We start from the raw sequence: 17137 nt of genomic DNA, 5'->3' as shown, positions 1-17137 counted from the left end.
CTAGTCTCACCCAACTTCAGAGGAAAAAGTCTGCTTGCATTTACCCTATCTATAGCCCATGGTTGCATTAGGTTGTGATGTCATGAAAATTAAACATGTTTTGTTTCAAAAATACACTTTATTCATGATTTTAAAAATATGTATACAGTGGGAGAAAATAATGTAAAAAAAATCATTTATGTTATTGGTCAATAAACTTGGCAGTATTTTTATAGGCAAGTCGTGACATTCACCTGAATGTCAATGGATTGTTAATTGTGTTCCTGATTAAAATGTAACAGGAAGAATATATTAACGAGACCATTTTCAAACAAATTATATTCATTGTTTTCTCCGTGTTTTTTATCAGCTGATTGTGAGACTGATGGTTATTTGAGTTCTTCTGGATTCTTGGATTCCTGTGACAACTTGCACAGGGCTGGCCAGTTAGCCCCAAACTCTGGAATTGGTCTCCAATTTCCTGCTGTAAGTAAATTTCAAGCAGATGCAAACTCCTCAACTTGTTCAGACAACATCAAGTTTTATGAAAGTGAACTCTTTATTTAAGAACAACTTTGTTTAAAGGCATTTTGTTATCAATATTTGCAGTTGTGTTCTGGACGACTTGGTAATATTGAAAGTCTCATTCCAAAAGTCAGATAGTTTTGAGAAATATTGGAGAATCTTCTCCAAGCAAATGAACAGAGACATCAATTGTGTTTTTCATTTTGCACCTCTTAATTTTCATTCATAACGCAATTGTTCAATCTTACCACTTGGTTTCCTGTTGGAAATAAGTTAATATAGTGTGCAGCTTACTAAATCGGACAGTCCTTATTACAGTCATGTGTTACTGCTTGACATAATTCCAAAAGCATTGTCTATAATAAAGTCCTGAAATACTTTGGATAATTTCAAGTTTTCAATTACTTCCAAAGCCTAAAAGTCAAATGAAGGAAGCTAATGAAAATAAGGAGCTGTACAGGTTTTATGCTTTTGGGGTAAATATAAAGCAATTGATTGAAGTACAGGGGAACACAGAAAGACTGAAAGAAAAAAAAAGGAAATTATCGGCCAGTTAGCCTAACCTCAGTGGTTGGGAAAGTGTTGAGTTTATTATTAAAGGATGAGGTTTTGAGGTACTTGGAGGCGAGTGATAAAATAAGTCAAAGTCAGCGTGGTTTCTGTAAAGGGAAATCATGCCTGATAAATATGTTAGAGTTCTTCGAGGAAGTAACAAGCAGGGTGGACAAAAAGAGAGGCAGTAGATAATGCAAACATGAGGAAATCTGCAGATGCTGGAATTTCAAGCAACACACATAAAAGTTGCTGGGGGAACGCAGCAGGCCAGGCAGCATCTCTAGGAAGAGGTACAGTCGACATCCTGAAACGTCGATTGTACCTCTTCCTAGACATGCTGCCTGGCCTGCTGCGTTCCCCCAGCAACTTTTATGTGTGTGGCAGTGGATAATATTTACTTGGATTTTCAGAAAGCATTTGATAAGGTGCCACAAATGAGGCTGCTTAACAAGATAAAATCCTATGTCATTACAGGAAAGATACTGGCATGGATAGAGGAATAATTCGGCTGACAGGCAGGAGGCAGCTAGTGGGAATAAATGGGGTCTTTTCTGGTTGGCTGCTGGTGACTAGTGATGTTCCTCAGGGGTCTGTATTGGGACCGCTGCTTATCACATTGTTTGTCAATGATTTAGATAATGGAATTGACGGCATTGTGGCAAAGTTTGTGGATGATATGAAGATAGGTGAAGAGGTAGGTAGTGCTGAGGAAGCAACGAGATTGCAGAAGGACTTGGACAAATTGGAAGAATGGGCAAAAAAGTGGCAGATGGAATACAGTGTTGGGAAATGTATGATAGTGCATTTTGGTAAAATGAACAATTGTGCAAACTATTATCTAAATGAGGAGAAGTTTCAAACATCAGAGGTGCAGAGGGAATTAGGAGTCCTCGCGCAAGACTCCCAGAAGGTTAATTTACAGGTTGAGTCTGATAAAGAAGGCAAATACAATGTTAGTATTTATTTCAAGGAAAATAGAATATAAAAGCAAGGAGATAATGCTCAGCTTTTATAAGACACTAGTCAGGCCATACTTGTCAACTGTTTTGGGCCCCATATCTCATAAAGGATGTGTTGTTATTGGAAAGAGTCCAGAGGAGTTCACAAGGATGATTCTGGGAATGAAGGGGTTAACATACGAGGAACATTTGGCAGCTTTGGGCCTGTACTCACTGGAATTTAAAAGAATGGGGGGGATCACATTGAAACCTACCGAATGTTGAAAGGACTAGATAGGGTGGATGTAGAGAGGATGTTTCCTATGGTGGGGGTATCCAGAACTAGAGGGCATAGTTTCAAAACTGAGGGGCAACCTTTTAGAACAGAGATAAGGAGGAATTTTTTTAGCCAGCGAGTAGTGAATCTGTGGAACGCTCTGCCACAGACTGCAGCGGAGGCTAAGTCCGTGTGTATATTTAAAGCAGAAGGTGATTGTTTCCTGATCAGTGAGAGCATCAAAAAATATGGCGAGAAGGCAGGTGTATGGGGTTGATTGAGATCTGGAATCAGCCATGACAGAATGGCAGAGCAGACCCGATGGGCTGAATGGCTTAATTCTGCTCCCGTGTCTTATGGTCTTGCATCTAAAAGATGAAACAACCAGACTATGAAAGTTCCAAAGACAGAGGCTATGATTTGAAGACAATTAATGAATATACAATGGGTAGAACTAGATGACTTGAAGGGGCTACCTAAGGATGGGAGAGAGGACAGAACTTTAAGGACAAACAACAGGAATCCTGCAGATGCTGGAAATTCAAGCAACACACATCAAAGTTGCTGGTGAACGCAGCAGGCCAGGCAGCATCTGTAGGAAGAGGTGCAGTCGACGTTTCAGGCCGAGACCCTTCGTTTGTTAATGAACAAAGACCCAAAGTTTTAAACAATTATCACAGCATAGGTCTAAAGAGCTATGAACATTGTGTCAGTGGGAAGTCATCTGAGGATAACTTAGAAGTGTACAGTGATAGATATTATCAAAGACTTTGAACATATACCGTACAAGTCAAAAATATGCATTGTTCAGTACAGTGCTCACTGTAAGCATCCTCAAATTGAAATTACACATCTAAACTGGAATGATCCTGTTTGAAAATGCATAGCATTTCATTGTTTAAGTTAGAACCCCTCAAGCAATGGGATACATTTACTCAAGTAAAGTGTACCTTCCATAATTTTGGAAAGTATTGATCTTATAGGATGAATCTAAGTATTTTACAAACTAAACAGTAATATTGAAGAAAACCTTCAGTATCTATTGAGTAACCCTCTATCCTTGCCACCTAGGCAGTAAAATACTGAGATGAGGGGGAGGTAATCATTCCCTTGTAAGCTCACCCAGTTTTATTGCAATGAAAGTTAGGGCAATTGTACAGTATACTTCACTCTACAAGATTACTACCTGAACTTTTAGTTATTTCGATCACAGAGATGTTTTAATTTGGTTAGTAGTTTATGTAAATGAATACCGTATTATTCTTATTTTGCTCTATGTCTTTTTATTTCAGAGCATTGCAGTGACCTTTCCCTCGAAACAACATTCATCAATTCACAGTGGGCTAATTTCACCAGGAGACAGGTAAATCAAAATGACTATTCCAGTAATCCATGACTTGATATTTTTAAACCTAAAATCATGTGACAATCCACTTTAAAAGATTTGTCCATTTGAGTCCAACTCTTTAACAAGTTTAGACAAATAAATTAAGAAGTAATGGACCGTTTTGTTGGTGGCATGTAAGTCTACACTTGTTTTTCTCTCCAAGTCTAATTTAATTCAACAGTTCTTAGTTTTCCTCTTAAACAAATTATGTCTGAACCATAACATGTTTTTCTTGAAAGGAAGAGAAAAATCCACATCAGAAAGAGAAGAACGTTTAAACTAATGGTTGATATTTTTTATGGCGTCACATGGAAATGATTGCTCTGACGTAAAGAATTCATTATCAAAATTTGTCAACAACTGTAATGTGCAAAGGTTTATGCTTCCTAGAGTTACAAGAAAGATCATTTTAGCTTTCACAAAAATCTTATGAAAAATTGAAAACAATGTAATTTTTTGCCAAAAATATACTGTTCTACATTAAATAATTAAAATAAGAGAAAAAGCTAAAGACTTGCTCCTACTTGGGCCTAATCCATGCTTAGTTGGGATTCAATAACTATATACTGTATGAGCTATGTTGAGATGTAAGCGTTTTATGATTTGCCTGTGAGTTGATTCATAAAACATTTCATGTTATACTTTAGTTTTACCATGTATCACATGTTAGGCATTGAATATAAATTGATTCCTCAAGTTTATAGTGAGAGTACAGGGCTGTTGTGATGGAATACCAACAAGCGTTCAAGGCAATTCATTCCATTTCTGATAATTGCTCTCAAGGACCAAGGATCTCTGAAATAACCACCCATGACCATTGAGTAACCTGCAGGTGTTGGTTTGTCCAATATCTGCAAATCAAGAAATTGCTTAAAACAATTACATTGGAACCTCACATAGTGCTCATGATATGTCCCCAGGAGCGAGAATGGAACCAGCACTAAAAGGTGCATCACTGACTGTGCTGTGCTGGGTTCCTGACAAGAACCTTTGCTGTTCCTGTCTTCTGCTGCTGCTTCTCCATCAGTGAATACCCCCCACCTGCATGGCAGAGTACTCCATGTTCCTAGAGATTTCTCAATGGCAACAAGCTTAATAGTGGTTGCTGCCCATAGAACATGTCATCAGGCAGCCTCTATGCACTGAGCCATGGGCAAGTCATTGCTTGCACGAACTCCAGGCTCCCAGCTCAGCAGCACACATCCCAAGCCAATGCTGTTTTTAAATTACAGGAGAGAACATACTAGAGTATTCACACTAGAGGATTAACAGCACTAGAGTAAATCAGCACAAGGTAGTGCTAAGAGAGATACCAATGTATAAGCATTGGCAGAATTGAGCTGATGGTTTGCCTTGTCAATATTGGCTGGTCTGTTACTGAATTCCACGTGGTGTCCAGCAACAGAGGACAATGGTCCTGGAGTTCCTCAGAACTTCCCTGAGGAATCCTCTCCCTCCCCAGTCCAGCCAGTGTATGAACAGCGACTTCATTTGTTTGAATGGAAATTCTCAGCACTAGGGGTAAGAGAGTAGAATGTACATTTTGTTGTTTGTTGTGTCTGCAAGACATAAGAGCAGAATTAGACCATTCGACCCATTGAGTCTGTTCTGCCATTCAATCCTTGCTGATCTATATTCCCCATCAATCCCATTCTCCTGCCTTCTCCTCATAATCTTTGGTGCCCTGACTAATCAAGAACCTATCAAACTCCACTTTAAATGTACTCAATGACTTGACCTCCACAGCCATCTGTGGCAGTGAATTCCACAGACTCGCTACCCTCTGGCTAAAGAAATTCCTCCTCATCTTTGTCCTAAGTAGACTTCTGTCATCCAAATCATTGACACATAACGTGGAAATAAGCAGTCCCAACACCAGCCCTTGTGGAACACCACTAGTCACTGGCAACCAACCAGAAAAGACCCCCTTTATTCCCACTCTTTGCCTCCTGCTAACCAGCCACTATTCATGCTAGTATCTTTCCTGTGATATCATAGGCTCTTATTTTGTTAAGCAGCCTCATGTGCGGCACCTTGTCAAAGGCCTTCTGAAACTCCAAATAAACAACATCCACTGACTCTCCTTTGTCTAGCCTGCCAGTTAATGTCTCAAAGAATTTCAACAGATTTGTCAGGCAAGATTTCCCATTAAGGAACCATGCTCACTTTGCTCTATTTTATCATGTGCATCCAAGTACCCTGAAACCCCATCCTTAATAATGGACTCCAACATCCACTGAGGTCAGGCTAACTGGCCTATAATTTCCCTTCTGCTGCCTCCCTCCCTTCTTAAAAAATGGAGTGACATTTGCAATTTTCCAGTCCTCTGGAACCATTCCAAAATATAGTGATTCTTGAAAGATCATCATTAATGCTGCCACAATTTCTTCAGCTCCTCTTAACAAACCCTGGTCTGTAGTCCACCTTGTCCAGGTGACTTATCTATCTTCAGACCTTTCAGCTTCCCAAGTACCTTCTCCTTAGTAATAGCATTTCTGCCCCCGACTCAAATTTCTAGCATACTGCTAGTGTCTTCCACAGTGAAGACTGACAAAAATGCTTATTAAGTTCATCTGCCATTTCTTTGTCCCCCATTACTCCCTCTCTAGCGTCATTTTCCAGCAGTCCAATATCCACTCTCGTCTCTCTTTTGTTCTTTATTTATCTGAAAAAACATTTGGTATCCTCATTTATATTATTAGCTAGTTTACCTTCATATTTCATCTTTTCTCTCCTTATGGCTTTTTAGTTGCCTTGTGTTGGTTTTTAAAAGTTTCCCAATCCTCTAACTTCCCACTATTTTTTGCTACATTATATGCCCTCTCTTTTGCTTTTATGCTGTCTTTGACTCCCCTTGTCAGACATGGTTGTCTTATTCTCCCTTTAGAATACTTCTTCATCTTTGGGGTGTATCTTTCCTGCACCTTCCAAATTGCTCCCAGAAACTCCGGTCTTTACTGTTCTTTCATTACCCCTGCTAGTGACCCTTTCCAATCAACTTTGGCCAGCTGCTCTCTCATGCCTCTGTTAATTCCCTTTATTCCACTGTTATAGTGATACATCTGACTTCAGCTTCTCCTTCTCAAACTGCAGGGTGAATTGTTTAATATTACGATCACTGCCTCTTAAGGGTTTCTTTACTTCAAGTTCCCTAATCAATTCCCGTTCATTACACAACACCCAATCCAGAATTGCCTTTCTGCTAGTGGGCTCAACCACAAGCTGCTCGAAAAAGCCATCTCGTAGGCATTCTACAAATTCCCTGTCTTGGGATCCAGCACCAACCTGATTTTCCCACTCTACCTGCATATTGAAAATCCCCAATCACTATCATAACATTGCCCTTTTTATATGCCTTTTCAATCTCCCATGTTAATTTGTATCCCACATCATGGCTACTGTTCAGTGGTCTGTATATAGCTCCCATCAGAATTTTTTTACCCTTGCAGTTTCTTAACTCCACCGACAAGGATTCTACATCTTCCAATCCCTTGTCACCTCTTTCTAAGGATTTGATTTCATTTTTTACCAACAGTCACCCTACCACCTTTGCCAACCTGTCTGTCCTTTTGATACAATGTGTATCCTTGGACGTTAAACTCACAACTATGATCTTCTTTCAGCCAAAACTGAGTGATGCCCACCACCTGCCAATCTCTAACTGCATTATGTGATCATCTACCTTATTCCATATACTGCATGCATTCATATATAACACGTTCAACCGTGTATTCATCATCCTTTTTGATTTCACCCCCATGTTACACTGCAAATCATTCCACTGACTGCAATTTTGCCCTATCATCCGCCTGTCCTTCCTACACACTGCATCTACTTGTATACTGACTGCCCTATCAATCCAGTTCCCATCTCCTGCCAGCTTAGTTTAAACCCTCCCTTAACAGCTATAGCAAACTTGCCCACAGGATATTGCCACCCCACCCTTGGGTTCAGCTGTAACCCATCCTTTTTGTACAGATTATACCTTCCCCAGAAGAGATCCCAATGATCCAGAAATCTGAAATCTTGTCCTTTCATCTGCCAAATCATCTTATTCTTACCCTTACTGGCATGTGGCATGGGCAGCAATCCAGAAATTACTACCCTGGAGGTCCTGCTTTTCAGCTTTCTGCCTAAATCCCTATATTCTCTCTTCAGGACCTCCTCCCTTTTCCTACCTATGTCATTGGTACCTATATGTACCACAACTTCTGGCTGCTCACCCTCACCCTTTAGGATGCTGAGAACCCGATCCAAGACATCCTTAATCCTGGCACCTGAGAGGCAACATACCATCTGGGTTTCATTTATTTTAGTGTTATTTCTCAGTGTGTTAAGTGCATATTTGTTTGCTTAATCTCTAATTACTTAGAGCAATCTTAGTAGTTTTTAAATGCCATGGAACATGAAGGGTAGGTTTTGACAGGAAACAAAAGTCCTCTCCATCCCTGCCCCCAGTCAAAGGCTGTTGGTGTCATCCAAGGGTAGGGCTTTAGCAGCCCACAGAGCCTCAGGGTGATAGGACTTTGTGCTCCTTGCCTTAAGCCTCCTGGGTACAGGGCAAAGGTCAGCTCAGTCAGCCCTCTGTGTCCTGCTCAGGTAATTACTTGGGACAGCGCACAATATATCTGAGTGCCATGTCCAATCTAGATTTTAAAAACTTTGTGCAAATTTAGTCATTGAATGAAAATACCCTTCCCTTTAATGAAATTTACCACTTGCTCATAATGAAATTATTAATGTTAATCTTACATTAATGTCTGACTCATTATTATTTTTACAAGTTGTTGGCCATAATTCTCAGAAACTAAGCACTATGACAAATTTTCTTACAACTACTATTATGTTGACTCAGGCCTAGGGGGCTGGCGTCTTACAACTAAGTGCAACCAAGAGATTAAACAAGTTGTCAGGGATGGAGCTCAATAATTGACATTAAGACCAGTGCCACTGTGTTTTGGTTATGCAGCTACGCCTCGGATGCTGCTTCTGGAATGAGCGATGGCTATGAAGGCCTGTCTGCAGGTGAAGGTTCAGTGAAACTACCCGTGAAACGTATAGCGAGTAAACTCCTGCGAAAGCGTGGCAGATCCAGGCTACGGATTCTTAATGTAAGCAGCCTCCTATTTAGTCTGGTTTCATGCCATTATTAACTGGAAACACGAATGCTGACAATCTTTTTCCTCCAACTTCTACTTTCCTACACCATTACTCTGAAAGTGGTAAAATGTCTATGTCCACAAACATATTTTAACTAACAGTTAAGAATCATGGGACAGAATCGATGAATTCCTACTACACAGTCTCTGGATACTTTAAGGGAAGGGTGCAGTGTAACTATATAACACTGAGTGTCCATGTAATTTGGCATTAATTGTTCATCTGTGCATTGTGTTTTAGATTTAGCTAATGTATTTTTCTAGGTTGTCACAGTACAGATGCAAATGCCAACAAAAGAAAAAGTAGTAGATATGGAAAGGTGCTTCTTTGGTACACTGTGGAGATTATCCTGACTGATTGCATCACAACCTGATACGGAAACGTCAATATCCAGGAACAGAAAAGGGTACAGAAAGAGGTGGATACAGCCCAGTCCAGCACAGGCAAAACCCTCCCCACCACAGAGTACATTTACAAGGAGCTCTGCCACAAGAAAGCAGCATCCATCATCAACAGCCCCCACCATACAAGCCGTGCTCTCTTCTCGCTACTACTATCGGGAAGGACGTACAGTAGCCTTAGGTCCCACACCACAGGTTCAGGAACAATTATTACTCTCCAACCATCAGGTTCCTGAATCTGTGTGGATAACTTTAATCACCACTACTCTGAACTGATACTATGACCCACAGACTCACTTTCAAGGACCTTTTACAACTTATGTTCTCAATATTATTTTTATTTGCACAGATTGTCTTCTTTTGCACATTGGTTGTATGTCGGTCTTTTTTTATGTACAGTTTTTCATAAAATTCTATTGTTTTTTTTTTCTGACTATCTTGCTGATAAAAGGTCTTTGACCTGAATTGTTAACTGTTTTCCATTTCACAGATGTCACCTGACCTACTATACAGCATTTTTTTTTGTTTTTATGTCTGTTGTATATAATCTTTATCAAAAAATCTTTCAAAAAGCCTTTTGAATGTTTATACCACATCAATGAATCTGCCCTTCCTCATAGTTTCCTTAAAGAACTCAGTTAAGCTGCAGATGATTCACCTTTAATGGTGACTAATCTTTTAGCTCATGTTTTCCAAATTCTTAATTAATTTTGAATTGGATTATTGCTTCAACAGATTGAACCAACATCGATATTGGGCTGATGACTGGTCTGTAATTCTCAATTCATCCTGATTTCCTTCTAAATAGAGGAGTTTTGCAATCCTGTAGTTGTTCTTGTGCTTTTGGGGGGATATAACACCATATAATTTACTACTGGGAACACCTATATTCATTCAGTGTGCTTAGGTATTGATCCCGTAGTCAAAAGTATGGGGTTAAATATCTGAGCAGGTGCAAAGCACAATCAAGAGTCAGTCCTTTTCAAGAATCCATTTGATAAACCAAGTAGGGAGCAACTAGGGCAGATGTCAGAATTCTAAAGTGATCTCCAGGCTTACCTAAAGGTACTTCTTTAATTTCAGAAATATCTTCATCTGGAGCCAGAAGTATTTCCCCACTCCTCGTGACTCAACTTATCTAATGGCTCCTGGAGTTCGGCTGAATGCAGCCAATGACAGAAGCTCCCCATAATAATTCAAATAAAGCTCGTGGAATTTATTTGGAATGAGTCTTTGAACTTTTTCCTTGGATGTGCACAGCCTCCAAACATACTGCCAGTAGGGATTGAGAGTGGAAGCAGTTTATTTCTATCCTGTGATGTGGTGGTTAAAATCTAAAAGTGGAATTGGCCCATTCATACATGTGTTCTACATGGGTAAATGGATCATCCAGGTTTCCCAGTGTTTTAGGCTGGAGGCCACTTATAAGATGCAAAGTGAAGTCCTTAGCCAGACTTGGGACTCAACTGCAAATTTGAGCGACACATTGATACTGACAAAATAACCTGTTTGCAGCTCCTACTGGAATTGTTCCCATTTTGTCCAAATTATTGACTGAATCATTGCAGGAACTTTTGTTTCCTTGCCATCTCCAAAACTAAAGGAGGATTGAAGTTCTGTTCCACCCTTAGACATTATCTGATCAATTGAAGCTGATGCTCCAGCCTTTGTAAAACTCAAGCCTAATGGCACCATCAGTGACAAATGGCGGCTGGAAGTTGCATTTACTCCAACACTTAAAATCGGCCCTTTTTTCTCCATCTCTATCTTTATTTTTATTTATTTTAAGCTTCTGTGGTAGAGTGTGGAACGTTCTTCCATGAGGAAATTTCCACAATTGGCACAGATCACACTGACTATAAGTTAAACAATGCTCATTGTCACACCTTCCATTCCCACTGCAGGTTTCAGACAAAGGAGATCGAGTTGTAGAATGCCAGCTTCAAACCCACAACAGCAAAATGGTGACCTTCAAGTTTGACCCAGAAGGTGACTGCCCAGAAGACATTGCTGCAGTTATGGTGCGTAAATCACTAGCTTGATCCTCTTTGGTAGGGGTGAGTTCAGCCTTCAGCAGTAGGGTAAATGTCTAATAGAAAATCAGCAACCCATCTTGAAGTTAACAAGGGTCACTGACCTGAAACATTGACTATTTTGTTTCTCCATAAGGCCTTCTGAATGCTTTAAGTCTTCAGCTTTAAGACTTTCCCTCTGCCTTCCCTGAAATAATATAGTACTGAAAATATCTCTGTAGTTTATCCAGATATTGTCCCTGTGTAACTCTTACTCATTGTGGAATTATACAAGAATTTAGCACAGGAGGTCATTCGGCCAGTTATGCTATAATGCTATGTTATGCCAAGGGGTATGGAATTAGACCTGTCCAATCCAATCCTGTACCACAGAAACCTGTTTGTTAGTATATTTCTATTTGATTTTTACCTTCCCCTTGTGTTATTCATTGCAGTTTAACTAAAAGATCAAGTAAACAATGTTCAGTGCTGCTTCTATTGCTGTTACTCAGAATTCTGCCAAGATCACTTTGGAGGACCACTAAAAGTGAAAAATGTCATGCGAGAGTCAATGCTGATTCCATTTGGAATAAATGATCCACTGGTCTTGGATACAACTTTTTGTAACTAAGAGAACATGTGTTCAGTCCACTCTTGAGCCTCCTTTCTCTTTTGAACACTAAGAGGCAATAGGTATCTGGAGGCAATATTTTCAGTTCTCTGCTTTGCTGTACTGAACATCTACATTGTCTTTCTTCACAGCATTGTAGTTGTGATTAAGCAGTCCAGAGACTGGAGAATGGGAGCTATAATGAGAGGTTGGACAAACTTGGATTGTTTTCTCTGGAGCAACAGAGGCTGAGGGGAGATCTGATAGAGGTTTATAAGATTATGAGAGGCATAGATAGAGCAGACAGTATCATTTTCCGTAGGTTGAAATATCTAATACCAAAGGGCATGCATTTAAGGTGAGAGGGGATAATTTTAAAGGAGATATGAGAGACAAGTTTTTTACACAGAGAGTAGTGGGTGCCTGCAGTGCGCTTTTCTGGAATGGTGGTAGAGGGAGAAGCACCAGGGGCATTTAAGAAATGTTTAGATAGGCACATGAATGTAAGGAAAATTGAGGGACATGGACATTGTGTGTGCATAAAGGATCAGTTTAGCTGGCCATTTGATTACTAGTTTATTTGGTTCGACACAACATTGTGGGCCAAAGGGCCTGTTCCTGCGCTGTACTGTTCTGTGTTCTGTATTTAATATTCTCTGAACTATTACATAAGTAGAAGATCCACATTTGTGCAACTAAATTGATTTGCTGAATTGTGAATTAATATTTTAAATGCACTGCAAAAATATTATTCTCTTATGATAAAGGCAAGCTACATTTTTGAAGCATTATATTATCCCTTAAACCATGGTATCTGTCAATTAAATTATCAAAGGACTTGATTGCATTGGAAATATGTAGTAGCTTAGTAAAGTCATTCTACATTTTGTCTAATCTGTAAAACCAATTTGCTTACCATGGACTGTTTGTGCTCAAATTGCTCAGGTCAGTAGAGAGTTCATCCTACAATCAGAGCAGGACAGTTTTGTCAGCAAGCTGCAAGAAATCATACACAAGGCAGTGGCCATGTTGAAGAAGGACACTCACAATAAAAATACAACTAAACAGCCAAGTACTCCAAGCTCCCATCATTCACAAGTAAGGGTCACTGTGGCTAAGATGTATTATGTTTCTAATGAGATATTAAACCATTGGAACAACTGCCTCTCCAAGTGCCAGGCGGCTTTTAGTTGTCAAATCTTCTATAGTGACAACAATATCTGAAGTTTATTAACATGTGAATGTGGGAACATGGTACAGGAGCCTGCAGAACCATATTCAATGTTCTTAGGAACAGCTTCTTCCCCTCTGCTATTAGATTTCTGAATGACCATGAACACTACCACACTATTTTGCTTTGTTTTGGCACTACTTATTTATTTTTTTATAGATTTCTTGTAACGCATAGTATTTTTTAAAAAATTATTGCAAAAACTGCTGCCACAAAACAACAAATTTCATGGTGTACTGTATGTAAGTGATAATAAACCTGATTCTGATTATTGTCACCATGTTCCCCTTTATTTTACTAATGTAGTTCATTTTTGCTAATTTTTTGATTGATAGTTTAATACTGAGTACTTAAATTACTGAGCTGGTAATCATTATTACCAATGATGATGCATCAATATTGGTGCATTTGTTACAATATAAGCGTACTTATTGGTTTAAAATGAAATAACACAGGAATATTAGCTGTGACAACTATTACCATTAAAAACCATTTCTGACTTTGTGTAATTAAGATTGTTTCCCTTTGCAACAAAGCACTAATCAATAGCAAATATTGCGATGATAATGTGCTTCTGAACGGTTCGAAGGTAGATTTTTCACTGAAATTGCTATGCCTAGATTCTGCTATTTGAACAGATTTCCTGTAGACTGAGCAAATGAATAGCAGCTACTACTTTTTAAACTTGTGTTGTGAAAATATTATGAATCTCTTGTTTCATAGGATGTGGAGAAGTCAAACCACTCACCATACCCTTCATCATTGTCTTCAACTGGAATAGGTAAAATATATTGTACATTGTTTTCTACATCACAGATTTAGTCTTTATATCATTTTTTCTTTGAAATGTATGCTTTTCTAGCATGTTTTGAACTTCTAACAGCTTTAATGAAAGATTAGTTATCTAAAACATTAGACCTGTTTCTCTTTAATAAATGCTGCCTCGTTTGTTGAGTATTTCTAGCATTTTCTATTTGATATCCAACAAGAACTAGGTCAACAATATACAAGCCTATTCCACAGAAGAATTTTGCAGTCATTAGAGCATTATTCTGTCAGTTTAGTCATGATTTACACGCTGAGGTAAAAATACAGAGGAAGTGTGAAGGAGGTTGCAATTTTCTTGACGCAGAAGATGTGATGCCTGCTATGGTGAACTGTCCATTAATAATTAATCTAAGTGTGATATAGAATTACAGAAGGCAGGTGTTCACCCAGCGTAACAATGTCGACTCTTTAAATTTCCCCCAACTTTCGGCTCTTTCCCCAAGCCTCACAGGTTCCTCCTGTTCATGTAGAAAATCAATTCTATACCAAAAGTTACCATTTTCTCTACTTAGTCCCTACATTCGAGATCATTACTGGTCAAAGGAATTAAAAAATGATTCATGCCAGTTCTCCAACGGAAGTTTTGCTATTTGCCTGAAATCTGCATCCTCTGGTTGCTAACATATAATAATAATTTTTGTAGTTCTCAATACTACTGACTGGAATGTGCTTTGTGAACCATACGGGGAGGTTATTAACAGATTTACTGATAGCATCACTGGCTACGTCAACTCTGTGTGGACACTGTAAAATCATCAAGGACTGTTTGCTGCTTCCCTAACAACAAGCCATGGGTCACCAGTAATCTAAAGGCTCTTCTCAACCACAAAGAGAAAGCCTTTGATCAGGATATCGGCAGTGGGGGGGTGGCGTCAATTAGCCTGGCTGTAGAGGCTCGGAACACAGCCATGAATGAGCTAAACCAATACTTCAATAGGTTTGACAATTGCCCTCCTGTTCACACCCCCCTCAGCATACCAGTCTATGTGCTGAGGCACCCAATGCTCCCTCAGCACCAATCCCTCCCATCCTCCCTCCCCGTTCCAGTTCAACACATGGATGAACAACACAGGCTACCACTGTCTACATCCCCTCCTTGCCCTGCAGCTACCATCCACACCCCCACATACCAACTGCTGTCATCCCGATCCTCACCTCCCCCAGCCCCACGTACCACCAACTGCCCAGTCATCATGGACTCACCTTCACTACTGAGCAGGTGAGAAGGGCTCTGGGGAAATTCAGACATGGCAAAGCATTGGGACCGGATGGTGTGAACCCCAAGGACCTGAAGGAGTGTGCTGAGCAGCTGTGTGGAATTCTCCAGCGCATTTTCAATCTGAATCTCAGCTTGGAAAGGGTGCCAGCCGTGTGGAAAACATCATGTATGGTCCCAGTACCCCAAGAGGGCCAACTGAAAGTCTTGAATGAGTACTGTCCAGTGGCCCTGACCTCACACATCATGAAGACCCTAGAGAGGCTGGTCCTGGCTCACCTCCGACCCCCGGTCAGATCAGCCCTTGATTCCCTGCAGTATGCCTACATTGGAGTCAACGATGCTGTCATCTACCTGCTGAGCACAGCCTACTCCCATTTGGATAAGCAGGGCAGCACTGTGAGGATTGTGTTTTTTGATTTCTCAAGTGCCTTCAATACTATACAGCCCTCATTGCTGGGGGAAAAGCTCCATTCAATGCAGGTTGGCACTTCTATTGTATCCTGGATAATGGACTACCTGACTGGCAGACCACAGTTTGTGTGGCTTCAGAGCTGTGTGTCAGACATTGCTATAACAGCACTGGGGCCCCACAGGGGACTGTATTGGCTCCCTTCCTGTTTACCCTGTATACCTCAGACTTTAGATACAACACTGAGTCATGTCATCTGCAGAAATTCTCTGATGACTCAGCAGTAGTTGGGTGTATAAAGGGAGGATGGAGGATGAATACAGAGCCAGGTGGAGGACTTTGTCTATTGGTGCAAGCTGAATCATCAACAGCTCAACATCAGTAAGACAAAGGAGATGGTGATGGACTTTAGGAAGACTAAGCCTGCACTGCTCCCTGATACAATAATTTCAACTGCTCTCTTAACTGTCAGTTGTGCTTCAATTAGGAGTTGTTTTTGAATGCTTTCTTGTAAGAGTCCACAAACTAAACAGTCTCTCAGTGCATCATTAAGCCCATCACTGAACTGACAATGCTGGGCAGTTTCTTTCAGTCACGTAAGCTGAAATGAACTCCCCTTCCTTTAGATTGTGCTTGTGAAACCTAAAGCATTTTGCAATCAACAACGGTTTTGCTTCTAAATATTCCTGCATTGGTGATGCCAATAGGCTCACTAAACTGATTAGAAAGGCTGGCTCTGTTATAGGAGTCAAACTGGACACACTGGAGGCTGTGGTAGAACAAAGGACCCTGTGGAAAACCCTGGACAATGTTTCTCACCCCCTGCATGCCACCTTGGCTGAACAGAGGAGCACTTTTAGTAATAGACTAAGACAACTGCATTGCTCCAAAGAGCGTGATATGAGGTCATTCTTACCTTCGACCATCAGGCTCTATAATGAGTCAACCTATAGCTGGGGAAGTGATGGCCCCCTCCTGTTAGATGGTAATTTATTTTTTATTCTTTCTTATTTCTCTTCTAATATTTGTATATCTGTGAGCTTGTAATTGTGACACTGTAATTTCCTTTGGGATATATAAAGTATCTGTCTGTCTATCTACCTATCTATCCATCTATCTATTCACCATTCTGTTTTAGATTTTGTGGTCTAAGAGCTAAGTTTAAGTTGAATACAACCAATATGCTTCTTCAGCGGTTTGGTTGGGGCATGACTGCGCAAGCGCATGGACGTCAGCCAGTGAGAACAGTGAGAAGAGTTTAAAAGGAGACGGTTATGTCTTCAGCGGTTTGGTCGGGGCATGGCTGCGCAAGCGCGTGCAAGCCAGTGAGAACAGTGAGAAGAGTTTAAAAAGGAGACAGCCTTATAGAGCGGGAGACAGAGTAGGAAGGCTTTGGCAATAACAGGTCGAGGCCAGGTAGGTTATCTGTGTAAAATACAGACAGAAACTATATGTGTGAGGCCGGATTTCTGTGCTCAGTATCAGATGTGGGAAGTCTGGGAGACTCCCAGCCTCCCGGACGGCCACATCTGCACCAGGTGCGTCGAGCTGCAGCTCCTTAGGGACCGCGTTAGGGAACTGGAGATGCAGATCGATGACCTTCGCC

At 40.4% G+C, this 17137-nt stretch overlaps 1 protein-coding gene across 2 annotated transcripts in view; it reads left to right on the top strand.

Annotated features, from left to right (window-relative positions):
- wnk4a (WNK lysine deficient protein kinase 4a) overlaps window positions 1-17137 on the top strand; it is a 94093-nt gene that overhangs the window by 59709 nt on the left and 17247 nt on the right. For both annotated transcript variants that reach the window (XM_072248785.1, XM_072248784.1), the window contains exons 8-13: window positions 350-465; window positions 3567-3637; window positions 8631-8772; window positions 11127-11243; window positions 12790-12942; window positions 13799-13856. In XM_072248785.1, coding sequence (XP_072104886.1) covers window positions 350-465; window positions 3567-3637; window positions 8631-8772; window positions 11127-11243; window positions 12790-12942; window positions 13799-13856 — 657 coding nt within the window. The remainder of the gene's footprint in view (window positions 1-349; window positions 466-3566; window positions 3638-8630; window positions 8773-11126; window positions 11244-12789; window positions 12943-13798; window positions 13857-17137) is intronic.

This window comes from Mobula birostris, chromosome X, assembly GCF_030028105.1.
Source record: "Mobula birostris isolate sMobBir1 chromosome X, sMobBir1.hap1, whole genome shotgun sequence".
NCBI lineage: Eukaryota > Metazoa > Chordata > Chondrichthyes > Myliobatiformes > Myliobatidae > Mobula > Mobula birostris.
This window is presented reverse-complemented; position numbering and strand designations above follow the sequence as displayed.